Consider the following 27,660-nt stretch of genomic DNA (forward strand, 5'->3'; position numbering starts at 1 on the left):
TTCAAACGCAGATGTGTCTATCCATCATCCTCAAGGGTTGTAATTCAAGCAAGTGGCGTCGCAGGGGTTTCATTTTGTTTTCTTAGAGCTTCGACAGGATATAAAATCAGCCACACACCATACAACGTTCATCAATCACACTTTAAGGTTTTGGTGTATCGTCGGTGACTAACCGGAATGCGCACAATGAGAGTAACTGAATAAAAAGACAGAGACGAAGAAGGGAGGGAGGGTGAGTGTGCGCTATGCGGGGGGATTGCCTACACCCAGCGTGTGTGTGAGAGTGTGTGTTTGAGTGCGTACGTATGTATCTGAGGGACAGAGTGACGAGAGAAAGAAAGAGAGAGAGAGGGGAGACTGACTACATATCTGATCCACAGAGAGCTTCCTTTCACAAAAAAACACTCCTTCACTCCTCCACTGAAGACTGAACAACTGGATCGCAATGCGCCCCCGTACCCACGACCAATTAAGAGCGAGCGATCAATTACCGGATAAGGATGCGGACACGCGATGATCAGTCATCTCAGCAAGCTTTGAAGAGACACATTCCGATTTTTTTGAGGCATTTTCCTTCATCGTTTTTTTTTGTAAAGCCGTCGTTTCTGTGGATCATATGAAGGTGGCTGGACCTTGAGGAGGGAGTGCGTCAAGTGAGCGCACGTATCCAACAAGTGGGTTCATGAATTTGCTCGCAGCAGATCTTCCCTTGGACTGGAAACACACGCAATCAGTGGATTCATAATCTACAATTTTGTAGCGATTGGTCGGTTTACATCAGAGACAAACAAACTGCACTAATTAGCTCAGCCTGTCTGAGCAGATGGTGATGTACATGTGTGCGCATTTTCTCGGGTTTAGGTAGTGTTCTTCAGTGACTTTGAGTGTAATTTTTTCTCAAAAATTTAAGAAAACTGCAATGAGGTAAGAAGACACCCCCCAAATTGTTTTCCTGCTCTTCATACATTGACCCAAAAGGAAGGCTGAGGCGGACACGCTGCGGAATCCACCCTTCCCTGCCTCAACCCTCACCCCCCATCCATGGACTCGCATCTCCTTTCCCTAGGTGACAGTGGGGGGAAGTTGGGATCCTCTCTGTAGACATTTCTGTATGAGGAGGGCGCAGGTCGCAACCAAAGGTCGCAGCCATGCCGATGCATCCAGTCACCTCCACCTTGATGTACCGGGGGATCTGCACCATCCCCGACATCCTCTACAGCGCCCCGGTGAACCTGCCCGAAGACGAAGTTGAAGGTGAGGTGATACCTGTTCACGTAGACCTGAAGGCTATCAGGACTATAGGGAGCACAGACAGGGTGTTCATTCATAGCAGGTCCATGCAGTGGCGGTGAATGAAGCCGCTTTCAAACAGACGCGCGGTCAGGACCATGGACAGCACTCTGAGCTCTCTGGTATAGGACGCGGATAACTTGAATTGTAGGGGTTTTATATGTTCACGGTCTCTCTTCTTTTCCTTTTTATGTTCTTGATAGATGAAACAGTTTCTGCAAAATGATCATCCACTTTCTTATCAGTGCCACGGAAAAATCAGCAACATTTCATTTTATTAAATAAATATATACATTTAGATTTACAGCATTTTCCCTCAGTGTGAAGCTGATGTTGTTAAAAAAATATATTATTCGAATCTATCCATCCATCATATATACCTGCTGTATCCTGAACAGGGTCACAGAGGGGATGGTGGCTATCCCAGCTGACTTTGGGTGAAGGCGGGTACACCCTGTACAGGTTACCGGTCCATGACATGACCAGCACAGAAATACAGACAACCATTCACACAAAATGATTCAACGAACATTCAGGGCAAATCGTTATTCCCCCCCCAAAAATAAATAATTTGAAAAATTAATATTCACATTCAAACCTCTACAGCACTGCAGTGGCACCTCTAAGAGCAGAATAAGTTGTGTCTCCTCAACAAGCATAAGAACTATTCAGATATATATATATATATATATATATATATTTTTTTATTTTTTTATTTTATTTATTTATTTATTTTTTTCAGTATCTCGAGAATATTTATGCCCGGAGCTCTTGTGACATCTGCACATCAACATGCAGCTATTAATGAAGTCCCAAAGTACGTGTGTTGACAGTAAATGCTTGTGTTTGCGGTGCGGTAATGCTGAAAGGTAGCTGACGATGTTCCTGCTGAATGATTTGTTCACTGCACCTCTTATCCTCGGTACCTTAATAATGCACACTGTGAGGGCAGCAATGCACAGATGTAGATTCATGGAGATCAGCGTCTGAACAAATCTTTAAAAGTGATGCATTTCTGATGAGGACTGAAATGCATGTGTGAACAACAGACAAGCTGGGACTCGTCTGTGGGTGCTGATGCAGACTTTTCCCAGAAAGAAACCAGACACAAATTGTTAATTGTACCTGCAGTGTGAAATGACACAGTTACACACCCCTTTGTCTCGCACAAAGACAAACTGGTACACGCATAACAAGGTTGGCAGGAGAATGCTGTTCAGCACTGAGTTTGATATTAATGAAAAGAGTTTGAGTGGAAGGGGCTGAATATGAATTGGTTTTGACTCCCAAAAGGTGTTCAAAGGATGAACAAATTTCACATAGCACCTGTTTCAGAACACAAAGATGCATCAGAAACATCAAGACAAAGACGAGAAAAGGTGTGAGATAAGTCAGGCTGCTTTAAGGCACCACTGTGTTCTTTGTATTTCACACCCTAATGCCTTTTTTTGGGCTTTAAAATTCAACAAACTGAATCTGTGATGAAAGAGAAATGGCAACGTGTCAGTGTCAAACGTGATCTTTGTATGATGTCATGCCCATGATTATAGCACCGCATCACTCAGTGTTTTACATTCAAACATGATTTCCAGTGTAAAGAGACCTTGTGCACATAAGCACATTAAAAAAAAGAAAAGAAAAAAGATGGGTGTCTCATAATTCAGTCGTTTTTATTGACTCCAGAAGAAACTTGTTGAGATTAAGGAATCTCAGTTTCCTCTTCACCCTCCTACATTAATTTGCAGTCCGCTTGGGGCGCAATAAACAGACAACACTTCATTTAAACTTCCTTCCACCCATCATCTTTACCCGCGTTACCCTGAACAGGGTCACAGGAGGAGGCTGGAGTGAAGGCGGTACACGCTGGACAGGCCAACAGTCCATCACAGGTGCAACAGAAACACCAATTAACATAGCACACATGTCTTTGGACTGTGGGAGAAAGCCACAGGGAGAACATGCAAACTCCCCCTGTGAGGCGACATTATGAACCCCTGCACCACCATGCTGCCCTCATTTTGACTCAAGCATATTTGACCAATCAGCCAAACCCACTTGTACCTCCTGCATGCTGTCAGTCACGAGACACAGTGAGCCGAATGGGCTTTACAGCTCAAATTATAGTGGCAGTTTGACTGGAGAGGCATCAGGACCCTGTGCGGAGGGAACAGCTGACAGACAGCCTTTTTTCAACTGTTGGAGTGTATTAGTGATCCAGTGTGAGGGATGTCTTAGAGGGTGTGAAAGAAGCACACTTTAGTGCCACTAAGATTGAACTTTGTTGTTTGTTGACAAGAGTGTGGATTCACATCGTGTCCTGCTAGAACACAAAATAATGCTAATGGCAACAATATAAACATGATAGGTCTCATTTGTTTGTTGATTAATAATTAAAATAAGTGACTCTAATAGTTATGTGTCAAGATTTGTGCTGTCAAAACTAAATCTGTAGCTTTTGGAAACAATACTGCTGTTACAATGATCATATCAAGGATGGAGGAGAGCGCTGCAAACAGGCACCTAAACACATTTTCTCTCCAGTAATATTATGTTGCTGATGCTGATTGTTTGTTTGTGGATTTAGACTCTGATTTAGTAATTTAACTAAACCCCAGTGTTGTTTTTGGTGACTACTCAAAAACCCACTTCACTCTGTTTATCGGCTCGATAAATGATTCAGCCTGATTCTAAGAGAATTACTAATAAACATGATTTTGAGTTGATGGCTTCTTTCAGTTGTTAGCTACAAAATACGACACATTACTGGGATTAATGTTGACTATATTTTATATGCAGCATTACCCTCTGAAATGGCATTTCACTCTATCAGTGATATAAAGGTAACCTCTTCGGGGTCTAACTGACACAAACAAATGTCATTTCACTTAGTAGGAGAATATAATGTGTATTTTTGTTAACGACTTTTATGTAAATAAAATAAATAAATATATAATTTAGTTTGTTTGCAGCCATTATAACACAGTTAATTAAAGGTGTTCATGTTTTGTGTCGTGATAATGCTTTATGGTCTTCAATTTGTGGCAAAAGGAGGGTAACCATCGCAACCTTTGTGACAAAAGGGTTGAAAAAAATATCTATAGGTAAAGAATTGTTGGTTTTGCAGTTATTATTATGATTTTGACAAATATTGAGCTGGGACTCTAAACGCAAAGGAAGTCAATTTCAACGAAACACAGAGGTTAATGTTATTGTGGTTGCTAGATTGCAGACACTGCAAACCTTGATACGTTTTATATCAAAATATATAACAAACAATATTCAGGAGCTCTCGATGGGATTTTGACAGCGGTGACGCTTCATAAGTGACTTGCTGATCAGAAAGGCACTGCTCAAGCGACAGCGTCTCGTCAGTTGCTCTCATCTCTTGAGAGACGGACGAGAATTGGCTGGAAGTCTGGAGTGTCACACACATCAGCTCGGCCGTCGAGGAGATGGAGCTTTGTCACAAAACGAAATTGCACATTAGTGAATATGTGTGTGCGAGTGCATGTATAGGGGCAGGAGACTCAGGCCCTATTGGCGCGCATAGCCAAGGACTTGATTTTCAATTACTGGCTTGGACACCTCAGGGAATGGACCGGTGGCACCATACTTTGCGGCCGAGAAGGCTGTCAAAGCTATAATTGGAACAAAACGCTATTCTTCCGATGCCCGATAAGCCTGTCTGTGATTGTGTGTGTGTGTGGTAGAGGGTGGGGGGTGGCAGCAAGTACCGTAATGCACAATGACGCAAGCATAAATTGAACTGGACTCCATATTCTCCATTTCCCCTCCTACACAAGAGGGAAAAAAACAGTTGGTCATATTACATGAGCTCAATATAGTTTGGACCTCCTCCACCACCACACACACATGAAGCTCAGTGTCAATATCACTGCAGGTGGAATTAAGTGGGTAGCCCATTTCCACACTGCCTAACAACAGCCCTATTGGAAGCAGCTTTCAAATAGTCCCAGAGCTGAGATTATAGCCTTTGTAACTGGTCCCAGAGTGAGACTTGTGTAAACAGATGCTGGTAGTTTCCTGTAGACATAAGCAGAGGATAAGACAGCAGCAAAGTTTTTGCAGGGTTCTGCCAAAGTTGTGATCAGTGCAGTTCGTCTATCGTTGCCGTTATGATCTGCTCCGACTTTCCTCTCTTCGGTCCTCACTTTTGTTGTACAGTTACTGACATTACATATGTTCATAAACATTCCCATTTTTTCCCTTTTGTTCATGTTCAGTTTTATGACCATAGAAATAATCTTTTAGGCTTCAGTGCAGTTGTATTTCACCATGATGTCATAAATTAGGCCCCCGTTCCTTCTGTTGCCGACAGACTCTCAAGGGCATTGTCCCAAAAACCTCAAAACACTTTTTTTTTTCCATTTGGGACCAGTCTGAAAAACTCAATTCATTCATAAGTAGTCAATAAACTGATCCATTTGACATAGCTACATCAGCGAGCTGCTAGAAAAAAGCTGAACAAAAACAGAATGCACTAGTTGGGAATTTAATGCCCCAAAACAAGAACATTATGACTGCAATTGTACTGGAGACATAAATTGTATTAATTCATAACAAAAAACGATTGCATTACTATCATAATGCAAATGCTAAAGCTGTTCATTTTGAAGGCAAAATGCCAATACAAATTAGTCTCAGCTATTTTATATGCCTGCAGCATTATTCATCAACAAATATGGCATGAATAAAAAGAGAAAGACGGGCAGACGGGAAAATTCGATATTTACATAACAGTTGTATTTGAGCCATATAATTGGAGGAGGTCCTCTTATTCTACAGATGGAAAAAGATTAATATCAGATTAAAATGTCAAGACACACCAACATTTCATTTAATAAGTGATGTTTATTGAAACCTGTTTTTCTTCGTACTCAGTTCCACTTCCAGTGTGTTGGTTTGGGCATGCAAGGCTTCTCTTTAATCACAAGTCTCAGAGACATGAAAGTGTGTCTGGAGCCAGACCTGTCGCAGAGCCCCAGCAGGGACAAACATCTCTCAAGGAGCATTTTAAAACTCACACAGTAACTGTCTGCAGTGATCGGGTTCAACGCAGCCCACAAAGTTATCTCTCCATTTGCTCACACTCGTGGCAGAGTGGGGCTTCCCTCGTCTCCAGATCAAACACAGATTGGGCCGTCACTCGCCCCCTAAACAGAGAGCAGGGATGCTGGAAACAGGAAGTGATTGGAATAATGGGACCAAAGTCAGTGAGGCTCAAAACTGGATTTAGAGTAACTGTATTTACATTTTCATATTTACTTTGTGATATGTCATGGAGTGATGGTGGGAACTAGATAGTTCTTTTTGGATCATTTATCACAGCATGCAAGCCTCCCAAACAAATAAATTTCGCTAAATTGAGCGCCTTATGCGATGATAACTGCTCAGGATTGGGTTGATTTGAGTCAGAAAAAAGTAACTCTGGGAGGAAAGAGATGTCAGGTTGAATTTGAATCCTTTCAAAAACAATCTGTAAAGCTGAAATGGGTGAAGTCTGCATATCTGGATGATGAAAGTCAGCACTTCTAGCTGCTGGACTAACTGTGGAGCTTGTTTTCTTCATGTATCTCCTTGAGTCATAAAAACACTTTTAGGAGTATTTTCTTAATATATTCAGACTTCTACGCTGCTGCATATGGTTTTTGAAAGTAGTTTTGCTTTCTGTAGTAAGAAAAGAAAATTAACACATATTACTGGGGCTTCTTTTTCAACATTTTTTGTCTTTCCCTCGGCAGAGTTTTTGGGATTGGAAATCGTTGTGACTGACAGCTGCTCCAAAAAAACCAACACTGACACCACTGTGTTCCTAATGGTGTAAACTGCCTGTGAGGCGTTGTTGATATTTCTACTCGACTCCTACAGTAGCTGCAGCAGCAACATTGACTCATTTCTTTGCCCTGAGGTGGAGGGTTGACTTCCACTCCTTTGGAAATACTTACATGAATACAAATGAAGATATTTAAAGACACCGGCATCTGCTTGGGAAGACAGAAATTATGCACATAACGTATCGCTGGTGCAGAATCAGTGGGCGTTGCGGGGGTGTACTTCTAACGGGTCAACCAAGACCGTTTTAAAGCGTATACCGCTAAGAAGATTTGGACAACAACACAGAACAAACTGACCAATCGTGAAGGGAGAGGATATGCTGGCTCATTTTCAGGAGGGTGCAAACGACCCAGATGTGTTTACCAAAACCAAACACTCCTTTTTCTCTTCTGTTCACTTTAGCCATTGACTGCTATTGGCGGGGCTTTCTACCAGGAAGCCAGAATTAGTTCAATTATTGTTCTCTACAGAAAAATACACCTTGTTTTACTCTCAAAATGGATCCACTAAACAAACTGTTCGCTTCCTGTTGCAAAGATGAGAGCTTTTATAGCTTCCTACACAAGAGGGTTTATTCCAAGCATTCTCACTCCTAAAAAAAATGTGACAATGGAGAGAATCAAGCTAATAAATGAAGTGCTTGTCGACTGCCAACACCATTACACTTCCACTTACAAATCCAATCCTTTTCACAATGCTACAAGTCTGGCAAACATTGTTTTATAACTCAGGCAGCTTTTGTGATGATGATTACAATGATTAACAAAGCAAAAAAGACACGCGGCATCAACAGCACCGACTGCTGTAATTGTTAAATTACTCCAAAATTAAATGCCAATAAATCCTGCGACACGTTCAGAGTCACAATTTGAATTTGGGTTTGTATTAAATGGGGGGACTTCTGGTTCCGTACAAGACATGGGATTAACAGGCAGACAAACCAGACAAACAGGCTGGCAGGCAGAAATGGATTACAGCCTTCTTGAATGCATCACCTGCCTGGATGTGTCATGAAAAGGCTCTACTTGACACAGATGGTGATCAAGAAATGAGCAGAAAGGAGCCGTTTCTCTGAGGGTAAAGTGACATGTGGCTCACAGTTGGAGAGCCACAGGTTGTAAACCCACTTCTGAGGTGTATACAAAAATGGTTTATGAGAACATTTTAGGAGGTTGTTACTGGTTTAAACTTTTGTAAGATTTCATTTTGATTCAGTGTTTGACATTATGAAGGCAGTTTATTGGCTTTCAGGAGGGGAGTCGGTTGACTGATGCTACGGGTAAATGCACACTAAATATGAGGGCAAACAAATCTGTCTCCATCACCGCTGAAGCTGACCAAGTAACATGGTTCATCGCAACGTGGTATTATGGCAAAGCGTGAAATAGACACGCCCGTCAGCTACAGCGAAATCTGCAATCGCTATGTCCAGGTGTGACAATTACATGTTTTGCTGTAGAGGATGCGCGTCTATTACACACTTTGGCCTGTAGTGGTTTCTAGGAACATGAAACCTATGGCCAGTGTCGCGCCCTGCTAATTTGTTTACATGTGTTTCTTTGTAATTTCTGTAAAACAGTACATTTGCATTTGTGTTCATGAGCAGAGAAGTATAGTTTGGAAAAGTACTTAAGTGTCCTACAGATTGAGTTGCCCTTGAATCTCTCCGTATCCTTACCTATTGGTTGGTCAGGTGTCAATGTGTTGCCAGCCAATCAGAACAAGCAGAGAGAACGTTTTTTTTGGTAACCTATCGGGTTCTTAGAGGGGCGGGGCTAACGACAGGTGAGCGGGAAGCAGAGAAAAGAGAAGCAGAGGAGATGAAGGAAAGCAGGTGAAGACACACAGAGATGTACTGCTAGATGTATATGACAAGAAAATGTGTTTTATTGTTGTTTAGTTGTTTGAGTTCGAACGGGAGTTTGTTGTAGCCGTGGAGGGTCAAATAAAACCAGACTGAACCGTGTTAGGAGCCGTGTGGGTCGTAAAACTGCTGAGGTCATTGCCCATGTGGACTTAGCTGCTAACAAGCGAGCGGCTTCGCTCAGGACTGAGCTGCATGGGAGGGACAGAGACACAGGACGGATTGTTCTTTAATCACAGCGCCTCCTGCTGGACACAAAGACTGTTATCAACCTCTCTCTCAGGAACAGTGAGTACTGACCACTCCTCTTCCTGGAGGATTTAGATGAGCTCCAACAAGCGCGCCAACGTTACGGTACCGTCACACTGACTATCAAATCCCGGGTATTATTGTGTTTTTTTATTATCTGTGGTTACTGTTTGAGTTGTAATAAATGTTGACTCATCTCATTCAATGTGTGGTTTAAATATTCATGTGTTAAAGGAATGTTATTTCAACTTAAAGAAAGTAAGGTCTTAAACAGGGCTACATATGAATGCACGGGAGTTTGAACTCAGTGACAGTATATCTGTATTTTAAATTAATCAGGCCTCTCTGCACCTTAGTCAGAGTCATACCATTAAATTGGGCTGTTGTAGACACATTCCTAAAATCTATATTTCCGTAGACCCTCTCCAATTCACCTCCCATGCAACAGGGCTATAATATGAAGACCCTGAACTAGAATTGGAATTGAGAAGGTGGGCTAGACAACCATGGGACTTACAAGAATATGAAATAATTAGCCAAAACACATGGCGGGGGGATAAGAAACATGGTTATGGCTAAAAACAACAACAACAACAACCAACTAAATAACTTTGTCGCCTCCTGGATTCGATCCCCACATGGACACGCTGGAATACAGCACGATGTGTAACTGCCAAGCGCAGCTATCTCATGTTTTGCTGTCGCGTGATGTTTATCTCATTTCTTAAAGCATTTCAAAACACAAATCTAAAAATTACAATCTGTCGTTTTAAGGTGGATACAGATTTAGTTTAGTCGCCAAGAAATAATCTGGCACACGACCCCACGAAAGATAGTAATGTTGTGTTGTTTTTACACTTTTGTGTGGAACACACATACAAGATATAACATGCTTGTTAGGGAGCTTTAAAGGTGCAGAAGTGCACAACTGTTTCCAGTCTTTGTGCTAATTTAAGATGCTCGCGTTAGCTCTGTATTTACTTTACAGGTATTAAGCAAATCCTCTTTTTCTAAATGAATAACTCTCCCTGCAGCCAAAAACTGTTTATTTATTGGCATTTATTGTGAAAGAGAATCACCTGCAGTCTTGAAAATGGCATCCGTTACTTTGAACATTTCACATTTTGATCACATCATAAACCAGACGCTCGTATAATTTCTCAGTTATTCCGTCGTTGTAATCTGGTATGACATCCAACCTTGCCCAAATGAGTTTGGTGGGGAACATGAGGTGCAGATTGGCGGCGAATATCATGAAATGCAGTAATTATGGCTGTCGGGTAGGTTGAAGTCATTTGTTTCCGTTTTGATCGATTGCCACGAAGGAGTGGATCCAGCAGACTTTATTACCTGTGAAATGAACTGTGATGAGTTCTGGATGGTGAAGTGCTTTTTCTCGGGTGTAATATTTCCTCCCTTTGATGAACAATACAGCAAAGTCTACATCAGACAATAATAGCAGTGGAGAAACAGCATCCATAGGCGAGCGTGTGCTGTTAATTTGGTGGAACTGATGAGCGAGTGTTGGATAAATTGTGATGCATTGGAGGCTTTTGATTGTTCACATCTGACCTCTGTTCGAGGTGCTTCTCACTGGGTGGATAACGGCCCCGGCTCAGCTTGGTGTCGGCTGTGATGATGAAAACTTGCAGCTTTGAAAACACAAGAGAGACAGGAAGGCAAAAGAGACAGATCAAGGCTCCCCCTTCCCTTCTGGAAAAACCAAACGGCAGGACTAAAATTTCACTGCCTTCAATCATTCAAGGTCAAGTGGGTTTTAAGAAATTGGCTGAGTGATGTTTTTCTTATTGAGGATAAAGCACTTTGACCTTTCCAACTTTATATATTTTTTTGCCTCTTCCAGTTCCTCCCTGTAGTCGTGTCAGTGATGCATTGGCGATGTTAATGTGTCTCAAATTTCATAATGGTAGGAGGAATTTCAATCGAAAACCCAGAGATGGGATTTTTTTTCCTTTGTGCACAGACAACTTAGACTGCCACGGACTCCGAATGGATTCTCCAGAGCCTTGTTAGAGGCCTGTTATGGTAATATTCAAATCTTCGGGGTGTCCAAGTTGGCTCATATCCAGCTAAAGATGGATTAACGTTGCTATGGGTGTTTAAAAATAGTCACCCGAGGATCACACACGTACACACACAGCGGAGCAGTGTTTTCCTCACACTGATAAGGTCTTACATAAAGAGTGGGTGTGCTGCAATTACCGATCCAAAGCGGCCCTAAGCAGATGCAGGTTCTGACTGAGGCAAAGAGGATCTCTGGCCCAGAATAAGAAGCCTCGGATTACGTTCATGGACACGTCATTGCTACAAAAGCCCCGACATTAGTCTGCTCCGCTGTAAGTGCACCACGTGTAATTGGCAAAAGTTTTCACTGATGCTAAATTTTGCCTAAAAAGGGGTAAAGCTCTGCTGCAGCCATGCCTCGAAAATCCAAATATTCCCCATGTGATGTGTTTCCGTTCTGTGAGGATCATTTCATTCATTTTATTTCCTGATTACTTTTTTCCTCTATCGTGCATACAGCCAAAGATGGTGACATTCTTATCATTATATGTACACTGTGGCTTAATAGAAAACACGGCATAGAGTGGTTGTCATGCCCCTCGTCCTGAATCCAAACGTTTTCTATTTGTCTGCATGAATCAGCTCCATTTCCAAGTGATTCCTCGCTTTAACGAGTGTTGTGTACAGTTCACAGACTGTTCAGCGTCTCGGTGCTGCAGCAAAGATCCAGCGTGTTTCATTGATATATAGAAGTGCTCAGGGAGAGCAGTGCAATAGGAGTACACTGCACCTTTCTCTTGTGGGAGTTGATGCTTGGCTCTCTCAGCTCCTGATCTTAACTTGGGCTTTTCATCCTCTCTCAGATCACTCCACAGGGGACCGCATGGCATCACATCTTTGAAGGCCAACAAGCACCTCTCTACATCAAAGCAAATACCACGTGCTTTCAACTAAAATAATCACGTCTCCCTGGTGGAGCTGTGGTCCCAGAGACCGGGTGGAAGATTCAACAACAGCGGCTTCTAATTCTGTAAAAAAAAAAAATACATATATATTAGTTAACTCAATGTAGTAAAATGTAATTGAGGCTGAAAAAGGCCAGTACCAATAATAAAACCTGCAGCAAAGATGGAAAATCTTAAATTGTTTCTCTTTATATGAAATGGCAGATTTATCATTTCTGCTGTTTTTATACCAGTTTAACCAGCTCCACAAATTCCAGCCAAATGACTATTTTTCTTACTCGGAGAATGCAAATCTGCACTCATCAATATTAGATTTTTAACCAGAGAAAAAAAATGACATGTATTGTTCAAGTGGTTGCTTGTAGAGCCAAACGTGCGCTGAATTATAACCCGACTCTGCTGGTACTGTTTTAGTTCACCATTAACTTGGATTCCAACCACAGCAGTTATATTTCACCCTGATAAACCCAGTAGATTCTGATGTCCGGCACAAAACGACAAAGTTAGCGATGAACATAGGAGAATATCATAGCTAAAGCTGCGCTCAGACTTTGAGATATATTTTTGCCTTTCACGATTGTAACTGTCAGATTAGACAATCAAGTGTCATTAATTCTTGAGTGACAACACGACAAGCATTCCCCGCACCAATCATCATCCATGTTTGTACCTTCCTGTGTTGTCAGGTAAGTGGGACAAGAAGTTGTCAGTCATGGCAGCAGAGGCACGATATCCTTTCACCACGTTTACAAATGCACACCAGGGAGCAGTCTGTCCTTCTATTGGTTGACGTGAAGAAACCGGTCGTAGGATGTGTCATACTAGGCAGGTAAAAAAATACAAATTGCTAAGTGCTAGACTTTTTGTGGAAATGTTGTGCTGTTTCCGGGATTCCTTCTATTACGTCTCACTATTAGGCTTGTTTCTCTTTTCCAACGTTCATATTTGGAAATTTGTTGGGGATGACTAGATTGTGTCAAAGTCGGGCTTAATGTGTTTAGTTGGAGCCTGGCTTAAAAAAGTCCAAAAAGTGTTGTTATTAGTTCTCAAAGACTCAGCCAGAGCTAAAAGGCGAGTGAACATTGCACCTATAATTATTGGATGGCCAGAAACGACTTCAGATGCAAACATTATTGCAATGCTAATGTACCGTATAAGGCTGAATAAAAACATTCAGCTGCTGCTCCTGTTGCCTGTGAATGGAGCGCAGCACCGTACTGTGCACAGAGTCGGGGGAAGCAATAACCTGGAGAAGTCAATATATTCTAAATTAAATTACATCACTCGAAAAAATCAGCACCCGAGTTAAACAAGTTGTTGTGGCCACTTGTAGGTGCACGTTTGCAATGTCACCATGGACCTGAACCTGGAGCAGAAAGTGCTCATCAAAAAACGTTGCAGGGAGCCATATCCAGTGAGGAAGCGTGGTGGGGAGGGACACTTGTGTTGTTGAGGCCGGGGAAAATTGTGTTTGTGTTCAACGTGCTGCGAGCGGGCACGCTGTCATATTGGAGAACCCAAGTGCCATTGCACCAACGTTTGCTCCAAATGTTTTCCCCCCGAACATCCCAGCAGAACTCATTGTTGACAGTCTGACCCTGAGGGACAAATTCACCTTGAACAACCTCGCGAATGTTTAAGGAAATCCACCCGGTTGTTGTAGTTATAAGTTAGTTATTGTTTCCCTCTGCTCCATGAACGCAACAGGAGCAGTGTCGTAACGGTTTTTGATTGCGCCGAAGAAAGCAAAAATCAATTAGTCTACTCCAGGCAGGTGGTGACAGTTTGACTTTTAAAAATTCTGACATGATGGTTGATAAATCGCTTCAGCCTGCAGAAAATGTATTTACACCTTCAAAATTGCATTAATCATTTAAATCATGAATCAATAACAATGCCGAATATGGACATTTGTTGAGAGTCTCTGTTTTATGACAGTTAATTGATGAAAATGATGTTTTGGACTGAAATACGTCACATTGAGCCGTAGAACAACTTATCTCTGAGTAATTCAGGTCGTCTGTGCAGGCACAGACCAATATCACAGCTATTCAGATAAAACTTTCTTCTCACAAAGGCAATTTCTCAATTACAATAGATTTGCTGATGAGGCGTGCATGTGGATCTGGCCCATTTTACGTTCACAGAATAAAGTGAAATTGGGGGAGTTGTGTCTCCAGGGGACAATTAAGATAGAGTGCTATCTCTTTGAGAGTTTATGTATCTGGATGGCGTGTGGTCGAAAAGAGAAATTAAGTCTGTTAGATGATTACTCAGCCGCTTCTGATGAATTGTTGGAGTGGAGATTATGTATGGTCTGCTTTACTTCAGAGGTTTGTTCCTTCATTTTTGTAGCACTCGGTCCTGATTTCAAGCAGAGCTACGTAGTTTATTTATTATATTTGTCATCTTCCAGCATTGATTGTGTATCTCGCTAGACTTGATAAGCCATTCGTTATATTTCTGGCCATTGCAGCACTACAGCATTGGTATTCTGTAAATGGATTGTGGCACCATATGAAATCTCCTGACAACAAATTGGGCTTGTATTTAATTATACAACGCAAACTCTTTTACATCTATACTATACACCACTCAGCCGCTGGGATGTTTTGCTCACCTTGGCCTTTGAGCATTAAAAACAGCCTTCAAGACAGACAGAGTATTTGCTGAAACTGTTTTGGCACCTTATTTAAGAGCGTGTTTGCCTCCTGTGAGGCGGCAACATGTTTTTGCGGTAAGTGTCTGCTCTTTCAAAAGTAAACAGATGGAGCGAGGACCTCAGGTGGATACTGAGGTATTGTTATTTTATAAACAATAAGATCACATCCTGGGAAGGAATAGAGAATAGCAGCTGGAGGCTCTCAATGATTCAAACTATACCTATATGTAAGACATTTTATATGGAAAAGCCGCTGTGAATGTCAATGGGCTTGGTTGTATAAACTGCATGCCTAGATGTAATCCATTGTAAGACACGCTTGCCAAGTACCCTTGTCCCCGTGGCATGGTTTCTATTCCATGGACATGCACTTGATTACAACAAACTATTTCCTGGAGTTGCGCTACCACATTATAGACAGACTGACACGCTGTTTCCTGCCCTTGCTGATATTCTATGCTTTGTTTTCCAAATGAAATATTTGTCCGAGTGTGGATTTGCGCCTGAGGCTTGGCCATTCGTCGCAGTTCTGACGCACCGGTAAATCAGCGGCGCAGCAGTTCCCATTTACAAGACTGTCGGCTTTACAATGGATTGATAGAATTTGTAATAACATTTCAGTAGCTTAATAGCTGCTAATTGGCTGTAAACTGAGAAGTGAAATCCATTTAAATTAGCATTAGAATGTTTATTTAGCTTGCCTACAAAGCTGTTAATGTCAGTCAGTTGTATAACAGAAGTTGTGTTTTATTTGGTATAAGCCTTCACTTCTTATTTTGTTTTCATTATTCATTGAAAACCCACTCAACACTCTCATTTACAAACATGAATCATCTTTATTCTGTCTTAATCTGTGATTCTCTGTGGAAAATACCTGACGCCTGCGTGTAGCTTCAACGATGTATTTTATTCCGACAAACAGATTAAAAATACTACAGATATGACACGTGATGTACGGGAGGCTTTTACACCGTGCATCATCTGTATCTCAAGATTCATCTCTAGCTCCTCTCTTTTGTGCGCTAATCAGACATGTGACACGAGGATGTGACAAGTGTAACGTTGCAGGTGACTCGGTTGTGGATGTTGTTGCATATAAATGAAGAGATTCAGTCTCTCGTGAAGATTAAACACGCAGAGAAATGCGGGGAAATATGCAGCGTGGCTGAAAGGAGGAATTAAGTGCTTAAAGATTTCTCTTTGTGATTGCGTCTTCTAAACTTTTAAACTACTTCTCAGAGTTCAAAGTGGGTCCGGTGCTGTGGTGTCTTTTTACTAGATTTCATAACCCTGCGGTTTAACTTTCTGTATTTTTTTTGTTGTTGTTGTTGTTGTTTTTTGTCTTTTCAGGCCTCCAGTTTTTTTTTTTCCGTTTATCGTAAAGTAACTGCTGTTGCTGCTGTTAATGACAAGTACATCACTCCAGTTTCTCACCATTGAGCTCTATATTGTAGGAATAACCTCGTGGTAGTGTCACACTTCCATAAAGTCTGTGGAGTCACATGAAACAGATTGTAAATGGTGAAAATCTGTGCAGCAGAGGCGGCAGATATATTCTTTTTCTTTCAGTTCTTTGGGTGAGTCAGGCTTTGTGCTGAATTGTCGCATCCTGGAAGCAGTGTGGCGTTGGGACTGCATGGACTGGACAGAGAAGCTGGAATTCAACATGACAGCATCTTAAAGGCGGAGTGGCTGACAAATGCTCAAACAAAATGAATGCCTGAAAAGCAGAGCACTAATCAGCCCACACCTACAACTCATCTGCTGCTCTGCACCCAGAACAGAAGAATCTCACAGCGGAGGATTTAACACTTTGAATTAACCACTATTATCACCAGAAACACAATGTCGATTCCAAATCCATCAAAAGTACACTAAAAGCATAAATACAAATTGAAAAGAAACAAGCAGCACATACACTAAGGAGCTTCAAACTACAGAAATGGAGTTTGGTCTGCTGGCAAGTATTGACAAAACAAATTAAAGAAATAAAAGACCTCTGTTCTCGCTTCAAATTTGTAACAATAACTACATCATGTATGTACCAAAAGCAAGTGCACTACAACTGTCCCTAAGTTAAAGGGATTGAAATTGTCATAAAATAAAATAAATTGATGAGAAAAAAAAATTCTACGCTCAGAAACAGCCTGGATAGTTTAATGTCTGAAATAACTAATAAAAAAAATGAAGAGAACAGTTAGTTAAAGCTAAGTGGCATCCTACCATCACCTCCCCCAGTGATTTCTGAACTGCCATTCTGAAACCTCCAGTCTGCAGACATGTTAGCTGTTTATTTATTGTTTGTTGGAGCCGGATGAAGTTAGGGGGAGGGCGGAGCAGCGGATCTGACGGAGAACAAGAGGACACTGATCAGAAGTTAACAATTTAAACATGGCAGTGTAGGCCATTTACGTATTGTGGCAAAAATAAATTAGGCATGCTGAAAGCTTCCAATGCAGTTTATTTATTAACACACCATCAGTGACTTTTGGAGCACATTGCTCTTTATCAGTGTTGTTAATAAATTAATCGCATCAGGAACTTTAAGTATCCGTAATTTACTTCTGCTCAGTCCCCAACATTGTTCCAGCACCTGATTTCACCATATTGGATGAATGTTCTTTGTTTACTTTGACATTTCATTTAATGCCATTGTTTGGCACCCATAAGATGCAGGTTTTGGTCTAATATCATTGAACTGCTTTCTCACCAGGCAGTGGTTCTCATAATACCAGAGGAAGAGTTATTCCTGATATTAGTTACCTCTTTCAAAGTCAATTTAACACGATAAGCCCGTGGAGATCAATTCGTAATACCATAAATTCAGTGGTTAGATCCGGAACCTCCAGACAAGTATGTCAATTTATTTTTGCTTTAAGGTTTTGATTGCGGTGCCAGTCAGCTCCTTCATTAATAAGACACTGATAGTCCACTTCACTACAGCGGTTTGAAGGGAATGAGAAGAGCTGATTTGATTGACCATGATTAAAGTCGGCTGTGAAACACCTTTTAATTATCTATTCCTTCCTTTCCATTTGATAATACCATATGAACAAGAGCCAGAGGTTGTTTTTTTTGGTGCCAGCCTGTAGATGCCTTATTTTTTTTAGATCCACAGTCTATATCCATTTTAATTTTCAGTCTATGGTTATAATAAGTCTGCTTTGATATTTGGTTTTATATGAAAGAAAAACAGCATTCTCTTTGAAAATCCTTTGTTTTAACCGTCCAACAAAACGTCCCCCTCCTTATCTGTGAATTTGTCTCTTTATACTACCTCACCTGACCCCTTTCATCGCTCTTGTCACAGTCAACAAAAACTATGGTTTCTCTTTATATGGTAACAGAAGGCAGCACATTTTATATCCAAATATATCAAAAAGTCATAGATTTTTTTTTTTCCTACATTTACATTTTGACAGCAATATCAACACTGACACCAAATACAACATAAGCAACCCATCATTCTAACCACAGAGAACTACATAATTATGATGTCCAATCATCACTTTCAGTTCATTTAGACTCAGTCAACTAAGTCTTCAGGCAGACATTAGGGTCTCTCTGGATCACTGAATAATACATATTCTTTCCCATTCACATATTTTTGTGCCGTGGCTTTAGCTTAAAATCAGTGTGTCAGTTCTTCTTGTGATCCCATTCAGAGAGAGAGTGATTTGTTTTGATTTAATTATGACTAATCCAATTTAGGGGTTCAACAATCATTTTGAGTTGGCAGTTTTAATTTATTTAAAATAGTGGGCATCTTATTCTAATCGTTTTGTCATTCATTGGTCTTTCTTTTTCAGAAATTAAAGGAAATCCAGGAAATGCATCCACCACAATGATTCACTTTCCCCTCCTTCCATGGCAGCAGAACATTTAGGTTATTTTTGGCATTAAAGCTCGTTTAGATTTTAGCAGCCAAGAGAATAAGTCTTATTAGGTTTGATTCACCCCCATGAAATTTTAAATACAAGGCAGAAAACTACCCTTACAATTTGTCCTGATCTCAGCTTTGTCTAAAGGTATTTATTTTAATTTGGCTCTTTTTTTTTTTTTGTCAGTTTACTGGTGGAATTTGTTCTCCTGAGCTGCCAACCTGCATATAACTCATGACTCAACCATTGATGCGGTACAACAGATGTATCTTCAGTGCTGGAAAACTTTCCCTCTTTCTTACCCTGATTTGCTCCAAGACTTCAGCTTATGTGTTTGTCTTTTCTGCAGAGATCCGTGAGGCCTTCAAAGTGTTTGACCGCGATGGCAACGGGTTCATCTCGAAGCAGGAGCTGGGCATGGCCATGCGCTCCCTCGGCTACATGCCAAACGAGGTGGAGCTGGAAGTCATCATCCAGAGACTGGACATGGACGGTGAGCCCATCACACAGCTTGGGTTTTATTATCTTAAGTCGCAAAATCACAGAAGCCTTGTTCTCATTTCGCCCACAGTGGGCAGATAAAAGCAGCAACAATAAACACCAACTGTTCCTTTTTTCTGCAGGCGATGGCCAGGTGGACTTTGAGGAGTTTGTCACTCTTCTGGGTCCAAAGCTGACGGCAGCTGGGGTGCCAGACAAGTTCAACGGCACTGACTTTGATTCAGTCTTTTGGAAGGTGCTCATTATTCAGAGATTATGTCCTGCTTATTAGAGAGAAGGTAGACAGAGGAGTTGCAAACCTACAAGCTTGGAAACATTTAGACAAACACTTTAAAGGAAAACTCGTTTTAATTGTCACGTCCACTGGGTCATTAATGGGAGGATTTTAATCTTGGAACAGGTTGGACTCCCTAAAGAACGGTGTCCTTCATCAACACTTTGAGTTGATATCTCTGCCTTTGTGTGTGGTGCCTGTCTTATTACTTTCAAAATTAAAGAATATTTTTATGTAAAATAGATATTAATTTGCATACAGACACCTCATTAGATAATCAGCTGTTCACTTTGACAGTGGGATGGAAATTAGTGGGATGGAGCTCTTGTCAAAACTGTCTTTGTTGCAGTTGCGTGATAACAGCACAGGAGTGCCTCTCAGAAAGAGAGGCTTCAAAACGAGTGCGAAAGACAGAAGATTTATGAGAATCGGTGGTTCACTCAGTGTACGTTAAAAGAGTCACAACCAACGACACCTGCTGGGAGAGTCGAGGAGCTCAAGGGACTGTTGCAAAAACCGCAAAGCTTCACACAACATTATGTAACAGAATAGTAGTATCAAGCATGTGCTGCTGGATTGATCACACAGAGTCTCCGGTCACACTGGTGAGCCCGGCTCAGGCTCAGCTGAACATCAGTAACATACAGTACATGAGCTTCCCCAACAGGTACAGATCCTGGACTCAAACTTTTGCAAGGAATTTCTACTTTAGCTCAGCCATTCACACCGTCTTGATTTCATCTGATTCAAATTTGAAATATAATGATATTGGTGAATTATAACAAACATTTACCCTTTTGTTTGCTACCTTATGCTTTATGTTTTAAGAAAAATTATATATTTTACTCCACTGAATTAATATCGGTTGACTACTATTTTACAGACCAAACACATGGTTGGCTTTTACCGTCCTGTATAGGCTAAACAACCTCACAGTAACAGTACACCAGTAAAAAGCTGCTCACCCAACCATACATTCAAAATGACAGTATTATCCACATTGACAGAACCCATAATGTTCTTTACTTTCCCTCTTAATATATTAAGTACGCTGTGTAATAATACTAAATACTGTCTTGATCTTCTCATCCAGCTAAGATTTTGATTACAGAACGTTCACTTGTAATTAAGCATTTTGATTGGGTGGTAGTTTATTGCTACTTTTACTTTTTCCGTGATTGCATAATACATTTGTATTTGTTCAAATGTAGCAAAACATACGTTTTAGTTCTATTTTTAGGTTTTATTTTAGCTAGAATTTTGTAACTGTGTTTTAGTGAAAATATTATAATCTTTGATCAGGTATGAGTTTGCCTCTTTTTCATCACACTAGACAATGAAATTGATAATGTTTTAACTGTTAAGATTTTCCTCCCAACAGCTGCAGATTTGACTTAAAATAAAGAGCTTACACTGAAAACAAGTTGTTCAAGTGAAAATAAGATTTTTCCAGTGAAGCTTCATCCATTTTGATTGGATCAGTTGGAAATCGAACATGTCCCTTCATCCAAATCATCCATTTCTGTATTGATTTTTAATCTTCTGTTTAAAGCAATTGATCTCACAAAATATTTGACATTGATTTGATGTATTTTTCACTGCCAGTTCACATCGTATCCAAATAAAACAATAGGTTCAACCATAAACATGCATTAAATGTTTTATTGGAATGAACAAACTAATAATTTACAGCTATTGGAGAGAGAAAAAAAACACATTGAAAAAACAGCATAGTTTCACATTTTCAAGTGTAGCGGCACTTCTATTTATACTGTTATTGTTAACATACTTTCTATACGTTGTGTGTCTGTGTGTGCCTTATGTACTGTGTGCATGTGTTTGTAAATGTGTGTTTGTGCACGGTGCCTGCCAGCCCATGTTCACGTTAATGTTCAGTTATGTGTGTGTGTGTGTCTCCAGTGTGACATGCAGAAGCTGACGGTGGAGGAGCTGAAGAGGCTTCTGTACGACACCTTCTGCGATCATCTTTCCATGAAAGACATCGAGAACATCATCATGACTGAGGAGAATCACATAGAGAACCCGGGGGACTGCCAGGTGGATATAGACAGTAAGGAAGAACCTCCTGTACTCTTAACACACTTCTAATGTTTACACTGGGCTTTGCATTTCAAGGGACAACTTTGGAGTGAGGTGAATGGAATTTTATTTTAAGTGGTTGAACATTTCCAAATGAATACTTGATTAGTCTGCAGCAACAAGCAATAATAATTCTGGTTCTCCACAAACAAACATTGTCAAAACTGAACATCAGTTTTTAATATAAATGTTTTATCATTAAGGGCAATTCTGGAATTTGACAGCGATGCAATGAGGAGAAAAAGAAAAAGATGTTATTGGCTACGTTGCAATTATTTTACATGCATCTACCAGGTTAGATGAGACCGGCCCAGACCAGAGCCTGTTTCACAAAAGCATTTCACGAGCACTACTTACACACAAATTGTAAATAGTGCCAGCATCTTTTCTCACAAATGATCGTCAAATTTATGAGCTATTTCCAAGCTCTTTCGTTCATGTATGGGTCACAAGTATGATATTTATTTTTAAGAGTTAAAAAAAAAGTGCAGTCTTGAGTAGAATGTAAATCATATTGAAAAAGACTCTATTGTTAACACTGAAATATAATACAATATAATAATAATGTTTTTCTAGATTACAGGTTTCATTGTTAACATTTCTTACAATCAAGACTTCTTTAAGTCTCCCAAAATCCAGCAATCACATGAGGAGAACTGCAGCGATACCAGGTTCTCCCGTCAGGAGTCTCAGTATATCATAATGTGCTCCAGCCAGTCATCAACCAGATAGTATAAAACCTGCCAGTCCACTGCAGGATACCTGTCAGTGGCACGGTTTGTCTCACCTAGATGTAAAAAATACCACAGGTGTAAGCTACCTGGAAAAAAGGACTTGATTAGGGAAACTTCAGGGTTTGGGTTCAATTTTACGCAAGTACCATTACGTAAGTTAGGAAAGTTAATTAAAAGAAATCCAAGTCACATTCTCCCTGACCCAAACCCTGATGTCCTGGGGGAAAGTCTTGGGTCTGAGCCATCCAATCACCTCCATACCGCCTTCCTACTCAAACTTGTATCATTCTTTGCACTTAGTGTTTTATATTAAACTGGGCCTAGTACCATGTATAAACATACCTTGTTATTGTGCATTCAACACTAAGCTACTCAAATAATACACAGGTTCCTATATTCATGTTTTTATTTTAAACATGTGCAAGGTACAGTGAGTAGGGTGGCCGTGCCGCTGCCATTTATAAACAGACCTTGTCAACTGATACCGATGCCAATATCAACATTGTCTGTCAATTGCATGATAATCATGCATACAAGCTATTCAAATTGACGTTTTTATTTCAACTTTATCCATTTGCTACAATATGTTGGATTTATGTTAATGTGTATTTAAAGACATAAGAAAAATGGGGGGGATATAAAAAATAGCAGTGTATGAAATGCTGCTGTTTTGCAATATGATAAACTGTAGCATTCTTCCCTCTTATCTCCCTCTTTCTCATCACCTATAAAAATGAATGCTGAAGCTCCATCCGCCTACACAGACTCATCATGGTGAAGCTCACTCTTTGGGGCTCATTTGAAAGTCATTGTCAGAAATGCAGGAAACCTACTGAAACAAAAGTGGAGGCAGTTTTATGAAGAAGAAAAAACATAAATTACACATCTTCATTACAAGATAAATGAAATTTACTGAGGATAGCAAATTATTGTTGAATTTTCCTTTAATGGCTAATTTACTGAGGGATGCATTCAATGCCCATTTGCAATGAGAAAATCTCTTATTCTCTGTTGGAAAAGCATTTTTGAAGATGTGAGGTGGTTTCTCCAACAGCAGCAATAACCTCTGGAGGAAATATAGGAAAATCTAAAGATAGTTCAGAATAAATATCCTCTGTTTGGACAAAAATACGGTACAGCAGATTATCCGTTTCTATTTGAACATTTTCCTTTGCTTCAGCTGCCTTTGTTCCCACTTGAGGTGAAGTACTCTCTACCTTTCTTTCCTTTGGAGCACCAGTGTTTTGATGAGCATCCTTTAATGTGCCACTCAGGTACCAATCCACTTGTTTGTTCTTTTAAAACTCTAATCAACATTTCGATCTCGATGCAGTAAAGCAGCATACAGGTGTGAAAACGAAATGTTCTTGGCGGTGCTCATCCGTTTTAATTGTGTTCATGTAATTTTAGGTTCTGTGATGAGCTCTCTCATTTGGAAATGACTATCAGATATCTTTCCAGCATTAAATAACACCTGATTGTTGGACCTTCAGGTAATTTTCCGTTTCTTTTCTTTCCAGGTTCCAGCCCGACGCAGCAAGTCAAACAAACTTGTGTGCGCAAGAGCCTGATATGCGCCTTCGCCATCGCTTTCATCATCAGCGTCATGCTCATCGCGGCTAATCAGGTGCTGCGAAGCGGCATGAAATAGGAGCTTTGGCATTTTTCAGCCTCGAACAACACCAAAAGGCTTCCCGACAAATGACTGAGGAGATAAAACTCAAAAAACAAATACAACAGACAATCACACGGCTGTGAAACAGGCTCACATACGACTGCAGAATAACCAAGGACAATACATGTGCAGGAATTTGTCTGTTTGACAGTGACATGCTGACAACTTGCATAGTTTCAAGGACCACAGGACCTCCCGTACAAAGAGACAGCGGTGTGTTGAAGTGGACGGCTGACTATACATATCACTCTTCGTACTACAACATTTAGTATCCATTAGCTATGTGCATTTGAGCAGTGTTGCATTGAGTATGGTGGCAGCTATAGAGAGAAGTGTAGTGACTGTCCAGTTTTGTATTTGTCCAGTGTGCCATGCGGTTTATTAGAAACAAGTAGGAAGAATCTGTGAAATATCGTCGGGACTTTGGAGGAAATGTATTACTGAGGCTGAAAAAAAAAAAAAAAAAAAGTGTTATTATGTGCAAGGTCTGCAGTGCACAGTGCCATGGAGATATTTTGTGTGGTGCAACATTGTTCAAAAATCACTTGGAAATAACAAAGCTTGGTAAGAAATGGACAGAAAATCAGAGGGGTGTTCAGAAAGGTGGATGTGACTGGATTGTTTCACTCATTCACAAGCTGCATGGATTCAGTCTAAGCAGGAAGGAGCCGGGTCAAACAGGTTAACAGTTGTCTGGAGGAAGGTGTTGATGTCTGAATGGACGGGTAACTGGCTGGAAAGTGTCTGGACATGCAGAAAACACTTGACTCTCTCTGCTTTGCAGGCCTCAGAGGATGACCATCATCTATGCATGAAGTGCATGGATGTAAACAGTTGTCTTGACACATTTGTAGAAGTTCTTATCAATGTATAAAACATTATGACTGTGCAACAGAGCTGTTTTCAATTACTTAACGACAACTGTGAGCAACTGTGTGTGGTGCAGAGTATCAGCAATCACAACAAAAGCAAAGCATACAAGTGCATGAAAAAGAAGGGCTGCTTTAGAACCTGCTCGTAAAAAAAAAAATTAAAAAAAATCTTTCAGGATTGCTAGGCTCTGGACGTTTTGCCTTGCCGGGCAGCTGATGATCATCTCTCAGTGCTACAGGACAGCAAAGGACTTCAAGATGTGTCACTCAAACATTTAAAGAATATGCATCAAAACTGAACTGGTTGGTAGAGAGGATACAAATGTGCAGGAATGTATTTAGTTCTTTTCAAGTAGTTTTCCGTCTGGATGCGTTGCTATGGAGCAATAATTGTATGTAAAATAGTCATCTCACAATGCTTTGAGGAAACGAAGATCCTTGAACGTGTTAAGACCCAGTGGACCTACTTACTGAAGAAAAGGCACTTCTCAAATGAAGGCTTTGGCAATAGGACGGCAACATTAGCTCTGATGGGTAAACGGGGGACAACCCTTATATTCAGTGAGATACAAAGATCAGACAGACTACTGTAAATCTGTGTCAGAAGCTGCCCAACAAGTTGAAGTTTGACAGCGGCCAAATGGTTTAAACCATCGCAATAAAATATGAATACTTGTGAAGCACCACATGACTTTGATTGGATGTAGGTTAGATTGTTGTGCATGCATCCGGGTAAGGTCTGTCGCTGTCAATATGTGTTGTACATATAAACCAACATTACCAAAGCAACAGAGGGATCTGTGACTAGAGAACTGGGCCACATGAGAATGAGACTGGTTCAAACTGGTTTGATGAAATTTGAATTATTGAAGAGAAACCAGAATCCTGCAGTGTCTTGTACATGATTTATTGAGATCACAAAATTCAAATACGCCAAAGCTTGTAATACACTCGTCCGTCCACCAGAGGATAACGTGTGAAAAGTACACTCATGAATGACTACGGAGATGAGTGCTGTTTGATACGTGAATTCTCTTAAGTAATGGAAGTAAGTTTAGCGTGATATCAGATTGTCTGAACAGTAGAACGATGTGTGTAAAGACTTGATCTTACCTAACAAAAACAACAACAAAAAACTTTTGTTTTAAAACCAAATTTGAATGTTTAACAGGGAAAAAGTGTGTTTGTAAAGTCACCAAGAAATAAGACCTTAATAATGCCCCCAAAAACAAGACACTGCAATACAAATATTTAAATAATTCATGTCTTTTAAACATGCCTTCTCAGGATCGCCATTGGCAGCTCCTCAAACTTGGATCTCAAAAGAGCCAGAATCTCACAGAGGCAACAAAATTACACTATCCGATCGGCCGGAGCCAGACAGGGTAATGATTATCTGATGCACCGCAGCAATTTGTCAAAAGTGTCAACTCTGTGGGTAACACGCTCGGACAAAAAGAGAAAAAGACCATTTATTTTAAAAAAAAACAAAAAAAACGTTGTTTCCATTTTGCACTTTAATGTGTGCTGCAGCGCACAACAACTCACCGCCATGATTGTTCATCCATTTCCAGAAACAGTTTGGACATAACGAATCACTTCACCATAGATGTATCTATTTTTGTGATAAGAATGTGATGGAATAGAATATTAACCGACGGAAATTAAACTGTCTCATTCATTTTCAGTATCATTAGTGGAGGAACATGTTCATGGGGAATAAAGTTATAATAATATTTTGATTTTTTTTTTTTTTTTTTTTTTTTTTTGCCTTATTCTTTGAGATACTTTTGACATTGTTCATCACCATAAAAATTCACCAAACATGGGTTTATTATTTATCACCAGAGCAAAACGTACGAACCAACAGTATATTTATTTTCTTTTTACAGATGAAAAAACTGTAGGAACATGTTGATAGTCTACCGAAAGTTCTATTTCCATTACACTGTACTTTGATACTTGTCTTTGGATCTTGCAAAAATGTTTATTGAACATGTGATATCTGTTCATTGACTTCACCTGATGTTCTATGTCTGTGGAATGGTATTTCACATGAATAAAACCATATGAGAACTGTGTCTACGCTTCTGAGGAATCATTTTTTTTGTCGAAGCCTCGATCATAGAGCTTAAGATGACTCTATGAGATGCTGAGGATCAGTTTCATACTATTGATTGATATCCTGGCATTTCAGATTGAAATCCATAGAAAGTGATGGATTTTCCGAGGCTGGCTGAACCCATCGATCGCTGTATTCCATTCTAAGATGCCCTTTGGCTTATCAGAGTGTTTTTGGCCCCGTCTGTCACATTTTTCCCAACAAAATAGCCTCTTATATCTCTTATGTCCACTCGCGATCCTCAGGCTGCTCGCGTAATCCGTAAATTACCCAGAAAGTCACTGTTAAAACTTAATTGATGATCTTCATTTACTTAAATTGGTGCACTAACAAGCAAAGACCAGCGAATCCCACTGTGCCATTTCCTTTCGCTACGGCGGCCTGCAATGGCTTGAAATGTAAGAGAACTAAAATCCAGAAACACTTTGTGAGGCAACATACAGATACTGCATGCACATTTGCTATTCACATTTGGAAGAATCTCAGCCTTTTCAGCATGCAAATGCGATGACTTGCTACTTGTAACGATCTCTTGCTCACAGCGCCATGTTCCTTCCTTGAGTTGAACATTCAAGTAGGTGGTGAAAAGA

At 40.3% G+C, this 27,660-nt stretch overlaps 1 protein-coding gene across 1 annotated transcript; it reads left to right on the plus strand.

Moving 5' to 3' along the window:
- The first annotated feature begins 284 nt into the window (after positions 1 to 284).
- Positions 285 to 27,029, plus strand: LOC138191468 (calcium-binding protein 7). The gene is made up of 5 exons (XM_069138311.1): positions 285 to 1,254; positions 19,142 to 19,285; positions 19,416 to 19,528; positions 21,488 to 21,638; positions 23,922 to 27,029. Exons 1-5 carry the CDS (start codon positions 1,149 to 1,151, stop codon positions 24,050 to 24,052), a joined length of 645 nt encoding a protein of 214 aa, XP_068994412.1. The 5' UTR covers positions 285 to 1,148; the 3' UTR covers positions 24,053 to 27,029.
- The last annotated feature ends 631 nt before the right edge of the window (positions 27,030 to 27,660 follow it).

This window comes from Embiotoca jacksoni, unplaced genomic scaffold, assembly GCF_022577435.1.
Source record: "Embiotoca jacksoni isolate LCO1_2020_lvr unplaced genomic scaffold, fEmbJac1.0.p SCAF_8, whole genome shotgun sequence".
NCBI classification, from domain to species: domain Eukaryota; kingdom Metazoa; phylum Chordata; class Actinopteri; family Embiotocidae; genus Embiotoca; species Embiotoca jacksoni.